This window comes from Semicossyphus pulcher, unplaced genomic scaffold (genome assembly GCF_022749685.1).
Source record: "Semicossyphus pulcher isolate SPU_LCO1_2020_fin unplaced genomic scaffold, fSemPul1.0.p SCAF_15, whole genome shotgun sequence".
NCBI lineage: Eukaryota > Metazoa > Chordata > Actinopteri > Labriformes > Labridae > Semicossyphus > Semicossyphus pulcher.
The window spans coordinates 21,408,324-21,427,943 of record NW_027211659.1 but is presented as its reverse complement, the minus strand read 5'-3'; the positions used below and the strand labels follow the sequence as shown (position 1 = coordinate 21,427,943).

At 38.9% G+C, this 19,620-nt stretch overlaps 1 protein-coding gene across 2 annotated transcripts in view; it reads left to right on the top strand.

Annotated features, from left to right (window-relative positions):
- epb41l5 (erythrocyte membrane protein band 4.1 like 5) overlaps positions 1-19,227 on the top strand; it is a 33,209-nt gene extending 13,982 nt beyond the window's left edge. The window contains exons 12-26 of one of the 2 annotated variants that reach the window (XM_069663059.1): positions 374-543; positions 1,541-1,647; positions 1,935-1,953; positions 2,537-2,582; positions 2,938-3,056; positions 9,756-9,907; positions 10,078-10,175; positions 10,333-10,467; positions 10,797-10,864; positions 11,586-11,708; positions 13,456-13,537; positions 13,949-14,029; positions 15,900-15,962; positions 16,226-16,365; positions 16,739-19,227. In XM_069663059.1, coding sequence (XP_069519160.1) covers positions 374-543; positions 1,541-1,647; positions 1,935-1,953; positions 2,537-2,582; positions 2,938-3,056; positions 9,756-9,907; positions 10,078-10,175; positions 10,333-10,467; positions 10,797-10,864; positions 11,586-11,708; positions 13,456-13,537; positions 13,949-14,029; positions 15,900-15,962; positions 16,226-16,365; positions 16,739-16,808 — 1,473 coding nt within the window. In that variant the 3' untranslated portion in view covers positions 16,809-19,227. Of the gene's footprint in view, positions 1-358; positions 544-1,540; positions 1,648-1,934; positions 1,954-2,536; positions 2,583-2,937; positions 3,057-9,755; positions 9,908-10,077; positions 10,176-10,332; positions 10,468-10,796; positions 10,865-11,585; positions 11,709-13,455; positions 13,538-13,948; positions 14,030-15,899; positions 15,963-16,225; positions 16,366-16,738 lie in introns of both variants that reach the window. The other variant, XM_069663058.1, reaches the window with a different exon arrangement.
- Positions 19,228-19,620: the final 393 nt, after the last annotated feature.

The window sequence follows — 19,620 nt, the reverse complement described above, 5'->3', positions numbered from 1 at the left end:
GCCAGTGCAAGGTTTTTGCGTGGCGTTGGTGCCAGGCAGACTTTCATCTGGGCTCAACAAGAAATCGGATTAATGAGGCCGCATTTGCACACTGTAGTGCAGCCATTAATTCTTCACATATTTGTCTCTTCCCACAAGCAATAGCTAGCACATTAGCTTTGAGAGTCCTCCTTCAGTTAAAGCCAACAACAAGTATTGAATTTGTTGTAGTAAAACTGGTTGTAGGAAGCGTGGTACAAAAACTGCGCCATGATAAGACATCCCTTTCTGACTGAAGATGTTCACTTTAGAAAGTACAGATTTTTGTCACTGTACCTAGAACTTAACATCTCCTCTTTATCATCCAAATCTAACTAAGACCAATCCTCACCAGGGCAAAGAACAGGAGCACACCTTCGTCTTCAGGATGGATCACCCTAAGGCCTGTAAGCACCTGTGGAAATGTGCTGTGGAACACCATGCTTTCTTTAGACTGAGAGGGCCGGTACAGAAGAACTCTGCACGTTCAGGATTCATACGCATGGGATCACGCTTCAGATACAGGTAATAAATGGATGCACTGGCAGATCAAAGCATAGATGTTTTTTTTTCTAGGCTGAATGGATTTAAACACAACGGGGAATATGCAGCTTAAGTTAAAACAACAAAAATAATGGATTAAAAAGCTTTTTTGTTACCTATTAGCAGAAAAGAAACTGGTATAGTAAAAGAAAAATGTGTTTCATTTTTTTCTAAATTAAGTACAAATATAAAACACAAATGATTGAGCAAATACTCTTTTATAAAACACTTAAATCATCACTGTTGGCAACAACTGCCTTCTAAAGTCACATAGTAAATTCAATTGAGAGCAAACTGTATCAAAAATCTTGTGCTGTCAGCATTAGCACTCAGTGTCCAGTGTGCTCTGAGCTGCACATCCAGAGCACGAGTGACTCCTGGCTGAAAGACCACTGCAGTTGAAATATGTGTGGGGACACGTGCAGCTAGGCTTGCTTAAAAAGAAGACTTTTGGGGAAGGGAAACTGCTGATGAGTTAAGTGCCACTCATATAGAGAGCCATGTGTTTGTTCCTGTAACGTGTGATTGAACATATCAATGGAGATAATCCTAGCTTTGCACACAGTATCATTCTCTGTACATACAAAAAACCCACATGTGTACACACAGATACTTGCTGTGGTACAAGACAGGCTCTCAGTGTCCACATACCACAGTAGCCAGCTAGTTCTCTTCTGTGTGTGTTTAAACATTACCCAGTTGGATAAGCATTGACAGTAATGTTGGTCTAACGCAGAGGTTACAGGGTTTGTTGGTAATAGAAGGTTATCGCTTGGATGGCTCCAGAGTTCAGCAGGGGTCATTTCTGAGCCTTTTTGTTTTTGACAATGAGATTTGGACAAGAATCATCAAGAAGTTTTCTATTTGAGGTTTTTGCCTGCATGAATTAATCATGGTTACTATAAGTCAGAGTCTAGGAACAAAAATAAGTCCTTGTAGGTGGATAATATGTTTTTTGTCTTTTTGTTTGTGTGACCAGTGGGAAAACAGAGTATCAGACAACCAAGGCCAATAAAGCAAGGCGGTCAGCCTCCTTTGAGAGAAGGCCCAGTCGACGATACTCCAGGAGAACCATGCACAACAGAGGTGAAGACGACACTCACAAAGTCACACACATGCACAGCACATGTGACTGTACTGCTGCTGGACATAACTAAACAATCAGAATTAACACAATTTCATAGCAAGAAATATACAAGTGCAAGCACATATCCTGTATGTTCAGTATACACACACCCATGACACATTATCCTTGCATGCAGAAATAACAAACATTTACACATCCTTTCATTCTGTTACACTTATGTATATTTATTTATATTTAACAATGTCTCTCAACAAAACACTGACTGTCCCTACTTGTGTTTTTACAGGAACATTTCATCACCACGAGTGAGTACACTGATATTTAACTAATGTGATTGTGCCATTGTCTGATTAGATTACTTTTTCTATCCTCTCCTTTTTGCACATCATTAATTTTGGAGTGATCACATCCCCATCAGTTAATGTGTGTAGAAATTGTATCCCTCTATGTTCATTGTCTTGTCTCATTTGTGACAGATCCACAATGGAAGGCTTGCACTAGAAATTGCTTTATTTTACATCACATGAATTTGTCTACCATTATGAAACACTATTGCTTTAAGTGTTGTGACTCACTCACTCTGACTCTCTGTTCATTCAGTCACACCATAAGCCTTGACTGTAATCTTGTTAGAGAGGTAGCCTTTTGTTAAAGGGATATGTGTGTGTGGGCTAAAGACTGATGTCAGTGGTAGGTAAGCCGTCATGGGACTAGTTGACTCAATGTATTCTGGTGATAAATGCTCCTGTGACTTTTCATCACACCTGATTTGACAGGCATTCACTGTGACAGTTATTTACAGTTTAAATCTATGGGTAGTTTTTCGAATTTTTCAAAGTATATGATATTTGTTGCTTAATTACAATCTCAATTTCTTTCTCTGATCAGGGCTCTTTCCTCTGGCAATGGAGTCAGCTCTGGTAAAGAGAACAAGGTGAGGAGCAAAGATGGCTGTTTGTATTTCAACTGTTGTGTCTCCATTGTACACAGGAACAAAACAGAGCAGTGCAACAAACTTAGACAGGTGTTACACTCAAAAATCAAACCCAAAACTACCAAGTACTAATCATAGCACAGGCAAGGATACAATACCAGTAATGCTCATTGTTTTTACACAGAAAATACTTATTATGGATATTATGTATATTAGACCGCCTTCGCAAAACTATTTTATGATTAAAAGTGTATTGCCTTTTAATCTTATCATTCTTTATTCCTAACTCAAAATCTCCATATCCCTACTCTCTTCTACTCTCTGACGTATATTTTCTTTCTCTTTCTCCCTTCAGGTTCCTTCCAGTAGAGGTGCCTGGTCAGCCGTGCCTGTGGTCAGCCCCGTAGCTGCGTCTGCCTGTGGACCAATTGAAATTGAGGCTCTACCCAGGAGTCCTGGAGGAGAAAAGAGGAGGTTGGTACCTGGAAAAAAATCAGCTTTTTGCCTCGTTAACAGTCAGTTCTTTCTTGTTTTTATTTTGTTTTAATCTAAGCTTTTTTTACTTTTAAAGTTTAATGGCAATTAATTTCATTTGCCAGTGGCATCTTACAACTTCTTAGAGCTCACTTACGAGGAGTGAAACAGAGACCATGTCAGGGAAGGTTAGGGCAGGCAGACTGATCCCTGCTGGGTGCTGAAAGAAATGGGTGGATAGCTAGGTGTGTTTTTCACTGTCTAATGCCATGAGAGTGGCTTAACACAGCTTATCCACTGACCATGTCTTGCTGTGACCAAGGAAGGCAGGAAACAAGAAGTGATGAAAACAGAGTTACTGGATGTGTGTACATTTGTGCATTTTTCCATGCTTGGCTGTTTTATTTCTGTTTTCAAGTTCCTGCTGTGTTTTGTTGTGTAAGTAATTTGTGTACATGAGAGGCTTTAAGAAACACTGTGAAACACGTGGAGGAGGGAGATACTTTTGTGTTTGCATGCATGTACCGATAAGTGTTGTAGGAAAGGGCTGCACATCCCAGAAGACTACAGTGAAGCAGTTCAATACCCAGGCTGGTGGCATGGACAAACTCATGAAAGATTGACTTCACTTAGACAAAGAGCAGACTACACTAATCATGGATAGCCACTAGAACCAGTGAGCAGGCAGCGAGTAGATGATGAGGCAGACATACTCTGTAATGTTTTCTCCTGCCTTTAATTTGAAGTTGACTTTGCTTGATGCCAACCGTACCTTTTGTTGTTATTGTAGTTTTCTATACTTATGTCTCATGTTCCTCTGATATTGTTTTACCTCTCTCACCACAGCATTGCTACCTTTTGAGAAGTGTGTGTAGATGTACAATACTTTTCTTGTCTCGGATAAATCTGTGGTTTGTGTGATGCTTTTGTGTGTGTGAAAGTGTGTTTGAATGAAAAAGCAGATTGACATATGCATACAAACATGTATGCACCCTCATTATAAACCAATGTTCCCCTGTGTTTTCCAGTATTAACATGTACTGAGGGCAAATTGGTCTTGTCTGGAGGCAGGCCAGGTAGGTACGATCAAATACTGAACTTGCCATCGCTCTGGCTTAACAAATCAGTTGCTATGTGGTGAACTTTTGATTTGGCTTGGAAACGGATTTTCATGCAATGGTATTGTGATTTGATGTCTGTCCACTTTTCATCAGCATGAAACTTTAACCAAATCGGTGCAGGAATTGATGTGATGATTGGGATGCTCTGCAGGGATCTTGTGTTTGGCATCATGAATCAGTGATGGGATTTGATTTCATCTTTGGCTCTGTCCTGTTCAAGACTTTGCTTCATTCTAGTGTGTAGGTGACTTTGCTTTCAGTTATCTAATGGCATGCTGTGCATCCTGTAAATCACCTGCTCCTCTCCTTTTATTTAACCTCTGAGCTGTAAAATGTTTCACAAAATAATAGAATGATATTTGAGGATGAGTGGAGGTTTGTTTGCCAGCTCAATTAACAAAGAAAATAGAAAAGTTCAGGTTACAAGAAGTGAGACAGAAAAAAAAAAATTGTCCTCATCCTTTTTTTTCTTCGAGTGTAAAATAGTACTCTTCCTGATCAGACCTCTTCCTTCCTGATCAGACTCCTCTGGCTTCGGGGGAAAAAGCTCATTCAGATTTACAGCTTAGGTTGATCCTGTTTCTAGTAAAGAACATTTCTGGTCACTTGTTATAAGAGGATTGCCTGTCACTTCTGTAGAGCCGCAGCCTTTTTTTCTTCATTTACTAACCAAAAAGCACAGGATGCACAGATGTGACTGGATAGGGCCCACACATAGCCAGAATGATGATCTATCACACTGATTATTCTGTATCCTCCTCTCTCAGACTTGTTGCTCTAAGGGTTAATGGTAAATCCTTCAGGCTGCGACTGGTTAATCTTTTTTTTTTTTGGCTGTGTCCTTTACAACACACTCTATTCTTTTTTTGCTGTACAGAAAGGTCTCCCAATAGCTTAACTTCACAGCTGTGGACACAAGTACTGCAAGTTCTTGTGTATTTTATTAGCACAAGATATGACACTGAGATGACCTCTATCATTGTTCATACTGTTATCCCACGGCAGCAGTTTACAACTGACTCAGCGGACATGAGGAGGATACTTTAAAAGAGATATTGCTTTATCTCTAATACTTCAGATTCATAGTACTCTTTCCTTTCTTCCCCCCTGCCTTTCTCCCTTCGCTTTTTGTACAATATCACATGTGATTTTGCACGGAGCACTATATCTACTAGCTCTATAACGCTCAGCTCTTCTCTTGATAGCATGAGTCATCAATCTCTACTGTCTCCTTGTCATTGTCCAACTTTACCAGTCTATGCACTTATCCAATTCCAAAATTTATTAGACCCCAAAAAAGTCAACAATTCAGAAACACACAAACAATTCAGACAGTTTAAAAACAACCATTAAAAACTGTTAATTGAGTAGATAGAGGTTTGGTAGAGGCTGTTTGGAGAATGCAAAAAAATCTATTCCACATTGAATTGTTACTTATCCTTAAGTTATATTTATGTTCTTTTCCACTTATGACAGACTGTCGAACTCAGTGAAAGTTGTTTTGATTCATTGTTTCTGTTTTACAAAGGGTTTAACCTCAGCCTGGTCAAACAACAATAACATCATTCATATTACGTCCATACAGAGTGAGTAGTATACAGTTGTTATTGTTTATTAGACTGTATCACTGGTCAGATCGGTACATTGTACTGGCCATTGGAATTAATGTATTGGTATCGAAAAGGAAAAAAATGTTTGCAGTATATCTCTAGTAATAAGAGCTTTGAAAATCTTTTTAAGTAAGTGAACAATTTTACCAATAATGTTTTTCTATTCAGGTGTGTGCAACATCATCAAACAATAATCAATAAATGAAAAAAACAAGTATCAATTGAACAGTAAGATACCTTACTATGTTAATTCCTATACTGCTGCTTTCTCTCCAACTATTTTAAGATGAAATGTAGTGTCGTGTGAGAGTATATCACTAAGTAATGATAATAACTTTATTTATATAGCACCTTTAAAAACAAATACCTTTGGAATTTTTCTTCACACTTTATGTTAAATTGCTAAGAAAGCATATGGAAAATATAAAAAGGTCAATGAAAGTTCATATGCTGTTTCTTAGTACTTTTTATTACAGTGGAGATGGGAAATTGTACGCTCCCTTGATTCTTATGCTCCCATAATAGTTGTCAGCATGAATAAAGGCTCACAGCTCAGGGCCTTCAGCACTGAATATATAAACACAGGTTCAATGTAAACTATCAGACCTCAGGCACGAGAGGTGCAAAGCCAGGTCACTGACACTCCAGAGACATCCAGTCCACTTCACTTCACTTAAACGTTCATGTTGCAACACTTGTCACAGCACGCTTAAATACCCGCTAGTGTACAGTGTAGCAGAAACTGTACGTAGCATTAATAATATTCCGACACTGCCGGGGCTATCACGACCATGAATGGCATAATTAAATATTTATATGGTTTTATATCAACTAAAAAACTTAAATATTTTTATCAGCATTATATCTCTTGCCAGGATTTAGCTGAAAAAATAAGATGTCTGTATAAAAACAAAAAAATCAAGCTCATAACTGTAGAAATTTCATAAGTAACCCTTATTATACATGAAATAACATAATAATAGTATGTCAAGACTCTTTTTATCTTTAGACTCATGTTATCAACTGCTGCCGTCTGTTCCTCTCCTCTTTTACCGTTTTCCATTATAACTGTGTCAAACTAGCTGTTAGCTTTCTCTCTCATTCATTGGCATACAATCTCCCTCTCCTCTGTTGTTTTCATTCAATGCTTCCTTCCTCTTCCCCTTCAATCCTGCTTTCAATTCTCACTCACTCCCCATCTGTTCACACCCCCATCCTGTTTGTCCCCTCCCCTGTCTGTTTTCCTCTACGCTGTTCTCCCCAGGTCTCCTCTTCCCTCCATCCTCCCTGCCCATGTCCCATCAAAGCTCCCCATAAGGAGTTGGACAGATCCCAGCAACTGACAACAGTCTCACCTTCTGTACTGACGCGAATTGGACAGCACACTTATGAATGGGGATGGCTCAGCAGTGACTCATCCATAAAAAACGTCTGGTATTTGTTGAAATGACTTAACCACATGGAAACAATCGATGTGAATGCAAACAAGCATTTTTAACTGAGACATTCTTTAACACAAAGTATGACATATTCAGTCTAGTAACACCCCTTACAGAATGGCACATCTCCAACCTTGCCAGAACATTTGATACTGCCCTTTTCTTCTCAATGTTTCAGTCAATCCTTCAATTTCCTTCTACTTTTCTTGACCCTTGCCTGAGTGCTCATTTTCCCCCTCTCCACTTACCCATTTTGTTACACTTTATCCCCTTCTTTCTGTGTCTCCTCTCCCCCTCCTGTCCTCTGTCCTTCACTTTAACCCCAGGTGAAACTGGCTGGTTGGGTGAGATGGTATCGATGTGTGGCTTAGGAATTCACCTCCACTTTCGTCACTGCAAGAAACAATAAGTCACTTAGTTCCTAGAGTTTAAACATGCCCCCTTCTGTTCGTTCCCTCAAAAACAGCTTTGTTTTTTATATTTCAAACACTTTTTTTAATTAAATTTGAATTCCATTAAATGATTTTTATATAAAAAAATGAGATTTTCTATATATTGTATTTAATCTGTTCTGCATATTTAACTGATCTGCTGCTCTGTTTTAAAGGTAGTTGGATGAGAAGGTCAATGTATCTCTCATTTACATTTGTGTAAGAGCTTTTTCAGCCTAGCTTAGCACAAAGACATAGAAGCAGGATAAAAGTGTTACATTTGTTCTATCAAAGGTGCCTTCCAAAAACTATTTATATTTTATAAAGTAATTATGTTTGTACATGTTTTTCCTGCATCCTCTTGTGTCAAGCACACTTATATAATGCTGAGAGATGCACGTATTTCTTCTTGTGTTTGTCCCTGCTTCCAGTGTTAAGCTAACCTAAATACCCTGGACTCCATACTCACCTTCTCATCCAACTTCTTGTAAAAATCAAACAAGCATAATACTATTATGATGATCAAAACTGAAAGGAAATATGTTTATCTGTTTTAGTACACTGTAACAGTTTGTGTTGTGAACACGACTGCAGTGGTGTAGGCACAACAGGGTGGGTTTTTATGAAATAACCCAGCCATCATATTTAAAAAGCAGTGTATAGAAGTTTATATTCACTGATTGCTTACCTACACCCCAGCTACACCACTGAACAAATGTTTCTTGCACAGCTCCACCAATGAAGATGATTTGATAATATTCTTGTTTAGTAAAATGTTTACAACATCACTGACCAAAGGTTGTATATCTTTCTGAATTGTATGCTGAAAATAAGTTATGAGAATAAAGACAGGATAACTCTTGACACTGAAGAGTATTTAGTTTTATGTAGCCTTCTTAATGTGTAATGTTTTGCTGCTTTTATTACAGTACTGTATGTACACTGTTGGAGAAGATAATCACACTCGAGGGCTCTTGCTGAGTACGGAAAATGTACTGATATTTTTAATCTTCTTTTTCTGTCATTCATGTTGTACCTTAGCCGCTAAACACACAATAAATAAGATTAAAAAATGCTAACTACACACTAGTAATGGAAAATTATTGTTGATGAGTTGAGGCAGTGTAACAAAATAAATCTATACACCAGGTTCCTTTTAGGATTGTACAAAACTGGAGATGTCCCAATGAAATCTCTCTACTGTACAGAGAACTACAGTGGCTATTTAGTGTTTGCTTGGCAAGATCCTGTATGTTGTGAGTATGTGCATCTGTGCGTTTTTCCCCTCCTGTCTTAGATTTCTGTTTTGCCCATATGAAGGTTGGATACATCCTCCCTGTTTCTGTCATGGATTACTTAACATGTGGGGGTGTTTATACACAATTGATTTACGAGTCCATGTGCAAAGCATTGTACTTTTCTTCACATTTTTTTGTGTGTTGTGCTTTAGTTCCTGTCCTTCCTCCAGACTGTATATAGTAATATATAGTTATGTTCGACTGTGCCTTCAGGCTACAGATATATGAGATAATTACTTGGCTGCTGGAAGAGCTCCTACCAAAATCCATGTATGAAATGTTTTGCGTCTGTTTCTGAGGGTATTAACCTACGGTACTTCCAACAAAACTTGGATAAAGCTTTTATTGGCTGAATCTTAACCTCTTGAGATTTATTTGTGAAATAAATCTCCTGTGAGCAGACCTTCATGATTTGCTTTTGCCAGAGACTATGTCAGTGATTTATTAAAGATAAACATACTTCTTTATTTAAACAACAATTCAGACTTTTTTTTTATTTAGTTATTTTTTTTATTCTTATTTGATTTTTTGTTAATGGGAAGTTACTATACATTGTCTCTAAGCATATCGTCCTGGCCGGTTTTGCCATCTTCACAGAATCCATTCATATCTAATGGATGTTTCAGGTAAGTTGTACAGATGTATAATCTTGGATTCTTTTATCATATTAGTTTTTTAAGACTTTTTATTATCTCCTTAGTTGTTTCATTTTTTGTTTATATTTTAACACGATTATCTTTAACCCTCATATTGATCTGCTGCCTTTATATCTCCGTCTCTTCCTGTTTTTTTGTCTCTAGTATGCCAATGGTTGCTGACCTGATGGAAACGTGCATCGATGATGTCCTCAGGGCTCCTGCCGTTCCAACGGTGACAGCTACCGAGGATGCTGGACCAAGCAACGCATATGCTACCCCAAATGTCACTGGGGAAGATCCTCTCAGTCTTACTGGTGAGCCAGAAATCCTGGAAAACACACTAGGAAGTGCAGAGAGACAATGAAATTGATGGTGCCAGAAATGTGGCTTTCACAGATAAATTATTAAAGCACAGTTATTTTATGAACAGTCCCAGTTGGTATGAAAATGAATTGTTTTGAAATTGAACGTTGTTCCTCTTTAGAAGCATCAGCACGTCTGAAGCAGCTGGCTTTGGAGAGCAGCCCACTTCCTTCTACTCCTAGAAACAACATTAATGTGAATATGGCCATGAATAATCAGGTGGGTTTTATGTTTATATAGTGTTTCTTAATTTTCCACTACAAACCCTACAGTAGAGGTAGCATAGCTTGTGTTCCAGTTAATTCAGAAGTGATAACCATGTTCTGCTCTCTTTTTTTGAATGGGATGTGTGCCAAACTCAACCCTGCTCAAACAGGAGGATGTGGTAAAGATCACAGAGAAGTGTGGTCTGAGCAGTGCAGGCAGTAGTCCAGTTGTCACTCCACTGCGCACCCCAGAGGATCTGAAGAGCAACATCCTGAAAGCACAGGCTGAGGCTGCTGTACTCAAGGTGAGGAACAGATCACAGGAAAGACACCTTAGATAGTACTACTAAACTATTTGTGTCATTTTGCTCTATATATTAAATGCGTTGTATTGTTAATCATCCTTTCATATGACAACAGCGAGAGTTAACTCTAAAAATTAGGGATTCAATATCTGTGTCGGAGCAGAATGAAATCTGAATATCAAAGACGGAAAACATTCATACCCTTGTCTTGCTTTCATATAAGACGAAGATGAATGGTTTTATTAGTCCGCCATCCCTCTCCGTCTGCTCCGTCCGTCTGCTTGTCTTTCTATCTATCATTTTAACTGTCTCTCTGTTTCTATGTGTAGGGACCTTTGGAGGATCATGTTGTTATAGTTGGAGATAAAAACTGTAACTTACAAGAAGCTTCTGCCAGGTACGTCCACATACTTTTATTATTTTTAAAAGTGCAGTCTTTCAACACAGAATCATGAGTTAATGAATAAATGAAAAATGTATGATATTCCTTTGTTAAACTTTGAATATAAAGATAACAGTCACTGCACACATGGAATGGAGAAACGCCATTGTCACTGGTGTCCCTTTGTCTTGAAGTTTTCCCTCCTCCTCTGTCTTCCTGAGTCATGCCAACTGTCAACACATTGTCTCAGCCAATTGCAGCGCTGCCTTCTGCTAGAGCCGATTAACTACTTGAATATTCATGAGGATTATTATAGTAGTTCACAACATTACATCATCTTCAGCTCATCCTTACAAGCAAGGTGCTGCATTGTCTTGTATTAGAGCGAGACAGTCGGTGCATGGCTCAATATGATAAGGGGAGAATGAGCCATATTAGATTTGGTAAAAGCTGTTTGTTACAATATAAAATATATTAATGACATTTTACACATACAGTTTAGTTATTTTTTTACCTGCATTTTAAATCAGACCTACCCTCCCTGCCTAACTTCCATAACCCATTCCAAATTGACCCATGTCAAATGTTTTTGTTTTTTTTTAGTATTTTTCTTGATGTCATCGGATCAATTTGACCCCAAGCTTTAATTATTTTATGCAGAAAATGTACATAATGTAGACAAACTAAACAAACAAAAATATCTGACACAACAAAAATCTGTACTATCTGTTTCCAGGTTGAAGGTGCGTACTGGGCGCATGGGCAGTAACTCATCTCTTTCCCTAAGCAGTCGCCCTGACGTCCCAGACTCCTGGGACCTGCTCAAGCCAGCATCATTGGTCTCATCAGCAGGGGCCAGGTCAGTATGCATACATCTATATGCTGAATGCTTTTGTCTGCCTTTGTGTGTAGTTTGTACTTTGGATATTAAAGGGCCAGTACGCCAATTTTCAACCTCAGTCCTATCATGCTATCATGGGGAGCTAATGCCATTATGGTAGAATATGGTAAATGCAATTTTGCTCTGTGCCTTTGGAGGACACTATCCGCTCCTCCAATGGGCCCTAGAACCTCCGCCAGACTACTTACGCGTCATCTGGCGGAAGCCCGGAAGCTTGCTAAACTATACTTCCTCAGTCTAATACGCCCGCCTCTGATGTCATGTCTCGTTCAAAATCGTCAAGTTTGACATGTAGACTGCAGACTAGAAGATTTTTTAGATGATCCAGCGGTGTATTCTCGTTGTATTTTGGATTCTGTACCGCTCTGAGCCATTGCCTGCAGAGAAACCCTAGTATTTCACTCCAGCGTCTCTCGCTGGGCCGTTCCTTTCAGAGGGAGGAGCGCAATGCACGCTGGGTGTTGTAGGAATGTAGAACGGGTGAAACCATGAACTGTTTGTTCAACTTTCTCCACAGCTATGGTACCAATTTCAAATAATGTTGCTTCTTTTGATTACAGAGAACACCAGCTTTGACTGACAGTGGCTTTTTGCTCCTTTAAGAGTTGAAACTACAATGTCATTTGTCTGTAATGTTGATTATGTTTGAATCTATAATACCCATTGTGGCTGCTTCATGAGAACAAGAGAGATGGAGAAACTGGGAGAATAGATCATTGAAAGCAAAACATAAGACTGCAGATTCCCAATCCTTAAGTCAAACAATACACTTAAGCTACCAACAATTTAAATCATTTACATTTAATTATCCAAGTCATATAGAAGGATGTAGTGAATTGATGTTACTTCACTGTGCATATAACTTTAAATGTAAAAACATGTTCACTCAACCTGCTTCAGCTGTTCGTAAGTATAAAGAATAAAGACAGTTAAAACTAAGGATATAGAGATAGTTAATCATTGGCATCAACCTTGCTAGCACAGTTCCTGTATCGTCACTGAATGATATTATTCTACATACACTAATAGAGGCCTGCATTGTCCCAAACAGACCGTAAAACAAATATGATAAACATTCCACAATGATCCATTGGAGACAAAGGTGTCGCTTTGTATTTGTAGTCTCTGCTGACATCTGTTGGCATGTTTGAGCATTGTGATGGTTTGTGTGTGTTTTTGTGTGCATCTTGGCATGATGAGTCACATGACCTGAGTTCTGCCTGGATACTGCTGCCATCCCTGCTCAATAAGTGTTTACAGTAGGATGAAACAAAAATACAGACGCTTGCCTAGATGGTTCACAAAGGCTGCATGGCCCGGGGCTCATTGATGCAGTAAACGCTCACATTATAGAGGCTGTTTTTCTTCAACGGTCCGGGGAATATAGACTCATGCTGCGCTGAAACAATATATTTGTTAATAAATGAGTAAATCACAGGACTTGAATAAAGAACGACTTTGATCATATAATAATTTACGTCTTGTATTGAGCAGAAATCTAGCTTTTCTATCTTGGTCACTCTATTTGTTCCCTTGCAAAACAAGCAGTTAAAAAATCATCTTGGGTTGTGCGAGGGGCTTCAGTTAAAACATTGTTGAATCATATGAACAAAAAAAGCACACCAAACTCTGTACCAAGAAATTATCCCATATGTATCAGAAATCTGAAATCCTGTCTTATTTTTTTTCTTGTTCAATTAATCAGTGCTGAGGGGCTAGCTGAAGATTTAAACCCCTCTGTTCCCAAGATGCCCTCTGAGTCTGTTGCTGAAGCCATGGCACCAAAGGTAACACAATTATTTGTAGTTTAATTGCTTATTGCGATGCATTTACATTTGTTACAATAGAAATAATAGCCTTTTTTTTATTTGAAAGCACAAGAATACATATTTCTAAATAAGATGTTCTAATGTCACAAACAGTAACTCATAACATTAAACTCACATCAAAGGTACACCCTATTTTATTAAAAGATGGGCAAAATGTGTCTACACTGATGATCTTTATTTCTAACTATACTGATAGAAATTAAGAAAACCTCCCATACACACTGTGTGTGTGGAACTCGTAGTGTTTCATAAAGTTTCTATTTGACTTGTAAAAATTGTATATTACACAATTTGTTCTCATGGGTATAAGTTTGTGTTTGTATGTCTTGGTAAAGAGTAACATTGAGTAAACATTGTGACACTGTGTAGGCTAAAGCAGAGGAGGTTGACCTGCCTACTACTGCACCACTGTCTGACAACCTGATCGATTTCACTGATCCAACTCCTGTGGTAAGTCCACACAAATATATTTGTGTAAGCACTTTTGGAAAACAACAGGCTTTATTGACTTGGCTCAAAAACACAAAATGTGCGCATGCTTCCCACACTACCACACTAAGTCTATATGCAGGGGTGGACAATAACTAAGTAAATTTACTTGAGTCCTGTACTTAAGTACATTTTTAAGTATCTGTACTTGAGTATTATTTTTTGGGGAAACTTATTACTTTATCCACTACATTTGAAAGACAAATATCATACTTTTGACTACATTACATTTCTATTGGGCTTTTTACACTGCCAATTCAAGATGTGATTATTACGCCTCTATTACATTCCGTCTACTATGTAGAACGCACCGAGGCGGAACGGTGGGGCCAAGTCGTTCCACCTCTGAGCCTTCATCGGAGGTAGTAACAGAACAGCGTCTGTGTAAACTGCAGACCCAGCAGGGCTGTACAGCGCAGTGTGTGTGTATTTGAAGCATGCGCTGTTTGTTTACAGCTCACGTACATTTTGCTTCCGCAACGCCTGAAAGCTATTTGTAAACACACACTGGGGCGGCTTTACAGCGGCGTTGCGTGGTCCAATGTAGAATGGCAAAGGTGGCATGAGGACGGAGCTTCGTTACGGCGCTGAGGCGGAACCGCAGTGTTATGAATGTTCTTGTTACTCTCTACTTTACTCTGAAGTTAGCTGATGAATTTTCTTTTCTTTTCTAAAATCCGAAAGACAATAAACTGTGTTCGTGGAGTTCTGTGTGTGATTTGTCTAAGTGGTGTTGCCGTACCTGACCTTCATGGTTGAACATAGAACAAACGCAAAGCAAACGTCACTCTGATCAGTTCTTTTAGTGGTGGTAATGATGGCTACGGCCGAGAAGGATAACAATTCTCCCATGCATTCTTGACTGCACTCATGCATTGTGAAAATACAACGTTTTGAGATTTTTTTTAAAAAGTAGTTTAATTACTGAAGTATTTTTAAAAGCAAGTACTCCAGTACTTTAAAACTCAATTAATAATTTGACTGAACAACTTTCACTTGTATTGGAGTAATATTTGACCAGGAGTTTCTATACTTTGATCAAGTAATGAAGTTATGTACTTTGTCCACACTGTGTACATGCAGTTTTATCTTTTGAACTACACTTGCTGTCTCACATCTCTCTCTATGATCTGTTGAAGTAAACGTCTGTTAGCTATCTAGGGTCAAACTAGGCTTGCCTTGGTGTGACACAATTTTTGGGTATATAGCGATCATATTACATATCTAACAACCCCACCATGGCTTTCCTTTTTTTTGTGCGTGTGTTATCAATACATAGTCAGAAGATGAGCCCTTGGATTTTAAATTGAAAACGTCTGCCCTGTTCAGTAGAACAGAGTAGCATAAGTGTGATTTCACTTATCACATAACAAAAGTAAGGAGAGTTGACCCAGAGCCATGTAAAGAGTCAGACGGGTAGAAGATTATGTCTGAGCAACACAGAAAAGCAAACAATCGTCTGTTTTTTTTCCTTGTGTGCGGGAGCTTCGTAAAGTTCATGGAGGAAGCCAAAAAGCTCAAATATTTTGATGTTGGAGGATATTGCAGTCTTCTTTACTTACATAATGTCCTGCCCTGCTACATGTCATGATATCAGGTTGCTGTCTATTGTCTGCCTGAATTCCTGCCAATATACTATAAGCACTCTAAAGGCAATGACCCTAATTTTTGTGAAATATCCAGTGACATTGGTGACACCATTGTTGTCACAAGTTTTTTGGAAAATGTTTTTACCCTGGCATAACCAGGTCAAACATGGTTAAAAGCAACCGAATTAATTAATATGCTCCGTATAATGTATGGTAACAACGTTTTTGTGATTGTCCTCCAGCTTCCACCAGTACAGCAGCCCAAACCTCTCATCACACCTCGCTGGATCATTCCCACAACTGCTGTGAGTGATTAACCGCACTCTTAACCTGTCCAACATTTCTCCTGTTTTACTGTTTTTTTGTGTCTGTCTTACCTACCACAGGTTCTCATGAAATTAGGTTTTGATGAGCGTTTCATTAATTTGTGTCCATTGTCCTGAAAGTGGTGATACAAGGCTTTTATTTTTTGCCATATGCACTTGCATAGTTGCTGTTCACTCATGCCGATGTAGAAGCCATGTAGAGACTGACCTCACACCTTCTCCCTCATCCCCGTCTAATGCAGCCTTCTGGTGTCTTTACTAACGGCCTGCTCGACCTCGACCCCCCTGCTAAGGTCAACCCTCTTCCGCCTGCAGATGGGGGAGCAGCTCTCACCCCAGCCCTCCCCCTCCTTGCTCACACACGCAACACCATCTCTGCCAGGTAAAAGTCTAGCACACAAAGCACTTCTTTTTAAAGCAAGCTTGGTAGTATGCTGACCTCTGCTGATCAGGCAGAGAAATGCCTCTTTCAGCTGAAATCCCAATGCAAGCTATTTTAAAAGGGGCTGAATGTAATTTTTGCATTGCCCTGCTACTTTGAGAAATCCTGTGTTCACTTTGAGGTTTCACCACTTCAAAACACTCATTCTCGGGGGGTTCTTGAACCACAGCCTACAACTCCTCATTGCATTTGTTTTAAAAACAGAATTATTCAGGACAAATATGCTCATAACTTTTCAGTAAACATGAAAGTGTAAGTAGCGTCTCTCATTGATTCAATAATTTTACCACCTTTCCACTCCTGTTTCCCACAGCCCTGTGGCTCAGCAGCCAGCCTCAGAGGATGGAGCCAAACCCAGAGGTCTCCTGACCACTGAGCTCTGATGAAGAAACAAGTAGCACCCTTCAACACCGTTCAACTTTCCTGACTGTTTTCCCACCTCACCCCATCACCTCCTCACCTATCCACACACAAGCAACCTGGGCCAACTATGCTGAACACTAAGGGTTAAAAGGAGAGAGGAACCAGGGAAGAGGCAGCTCACAAGCACCACAAACACTACCACTACTTCCCCCCCCACTGACGGAAACATTTGACAAGTTTAATTTAGTACACAGAAATATGATAACATGACACAAAGCCTAGGTTTTCTTAAACAAACTTTACTATCAGTGTTAACATGTTGTGAATCTTGTGCTTGAGTTCACTGTCAGTGACCTGCCATTCATGTAATCCATCCATACACCTAACCTCACTCATGACACTGTAAGATAGGTTGCATAAAAGCATCCACCACTGGCTTATGACTTAAAGGGTAGGTTTCCTCTCTCAAGGCTGTTTTCCTTCTCCTTCGAGTCATGCTGTTTTATCACTGTTAGTTCACACCACTGGATCCCTGCTACTCTGAGCTTTTCTGATCACACAGCCTGTCGAGCTGCTGAAGTACACTGGATGAAGGACTACAAAGAAAATCTATAAAAAAGAAAGACGGCTGAAAGAACGACTGTGATTTTAAATGTTGACTCCAAGAGATAACAACACCTGGACTCTTAACCTGATGAAACGTGTGGATATGACACTGTACAGTCCTAGTAGAACACTACAAACTTTTTATTTTTTAACCCAGTCAGTACTACATGTGAAACTCAGCCACTGGATATGAAGACTTCACTGGATTATCTTTCCAACACTGGACCTTTTTACAAGATTTTTGGATGATAATAGAGATGACCACTTTGCTTTTTCAACTGATGTTTTTATTACCTGGCTATCAGTTTTAGTCTTTATTATGTGTAAATTAGCCCATTGCAGTACTTTTTAAATTGACCAGAAGTGTTTGAACAGAGGGATTGAACTTCCCTAATGAAAATTAGTTCTGTGTTTCTCTTTCTATGGGCTCATTACAGTATGTTCTGCTCCTCTGTAAACTGTCACCACGGCTTTGAGTGATCCTTTACTTTTTCAACTGAATCAACCTTAGTTTTAACATCCAAACTTGTAATTTAACTCTGACAAGTGACAGCATAAAGCATAAATCCCTTGAGGTGAGCTCTGTTTCTAGTCTTTTGGGATTACCTAACTGGAATTGATTTTAGGGGGCTGCACGGTGGTGCAGTGGTTCAGTTAGCGCTGTTGCCTCACAGCTAGAAGGTTCCTAGTTCGAACCCCGGGTCGGACAAAGTGGGCCTTTCTGTGTGGAGTTTGCATGTTCTCCCCGTGCATGCTTGGCTTCCCTCCGGGTACTCCAGCTTCCTCCCACAGTCCAAAGACATGCTTGTCAGGTTAATTGGTGACTCTAAATTGCCCGTAGGTGTGAGTGTGCGTGAAAAAGTTGTCTCAATGTGTCAGCCCTGTGATTGACTGGCAATCAGTCCAGGGTGTACCCTGCCTCTCGCCCAATGACAGCTGGGATAGGCTCCAGCCCCCCAGCAATGCTGAACAGGATAAGTGGTATAGAAAATGGATGGATGGAAGGATGGATGGATGGATGGATGAATTGATTTTAGACAATAATCTGACACTGTTATAGAACAATTCTTCTGGTACTAATATGTTGTAGCTACTATCCTGCCTTATTGAAATGAATGTATTCAAATAGTCTCATCTGGGAATGCTGGAGATCTTTTAGTGTGAAATTATCCCTAAAAGTTGTACAACTTGTTTAAAATCACATTTTCTGATTTATTTTATAACTGGCGGAAAACTTGGAATATCTTAAAAGCTGGTTTTGTACATTTAAAATTGAGGCCTAATTCTTCATGTTTTGAGTTATTAATGAAGCATATCACGTTGACTCTTAAAGATAAACTTGCATTTGTTTTATTTTTCAGTACAGCATACAGTTTAATCATTAAGACTGGACCATTATTTAGTCTGGTAGTCTTTTCACTATGATGTTGATTTCATGATGTGTATTGAACAAGGGAAGCTGACTGTTCTACAGTGTCTTCTTAGCAGTGACGGTTATTTATGCTACTACTCATTGTAATTGTTCAAACAGTACATGTTGTCCAAAAGTGTTGTAGCATACAGTTCTAATGTATTGTCAGTATAATGGCATCAGCTGGCTGTAGATATGAAGTAGATTTATATATATTTTTGGAAATTATGTTGGCAGTATTGTTACTACGTACAGAGAAGATTTCAGCATTGAGATGTTTTCTAATTACAGAAGAAGTAGGAAACGTATTACTGATCAAACTGACTGGAAAAAACTGATTGTTTCTCAAATGCAATTTTATATAAACGTATATTTTTTTCTGGATACCTGATCACGATTCAGTAAAGCTTTGCTACAGTAGGACACAATTTGTTTTCATTATTTTATTGTTGGGCCACTGTTAATTAGATAAAATGATTACGTTTGGATTCATGGGATTTACTTCTTTGCTTTTGGCGATTTGTGATTTTTTCCCCTGTGAATCCTCTATGAAACAATAACCTGGATTGCTCCGAGGTTAGAAAAAACAAGTAATTAAATTGAATCACCCTTCTAGTAGCAATTGTTTCTATATTTCAGAAATGGAGCAACAACAACTCACTCAGTCGAGGTCTGTGTTTTCAAAAATCCTTTTTTTTAACCTTCATCCTACTCATTGGGGTAACAGCAGACAACATATGTCACAGGTGCTTTATTTCATATCTCCAATTTTTATGACTTAAGTCTTAAGTTTACAGATAACTTAATATAATTGT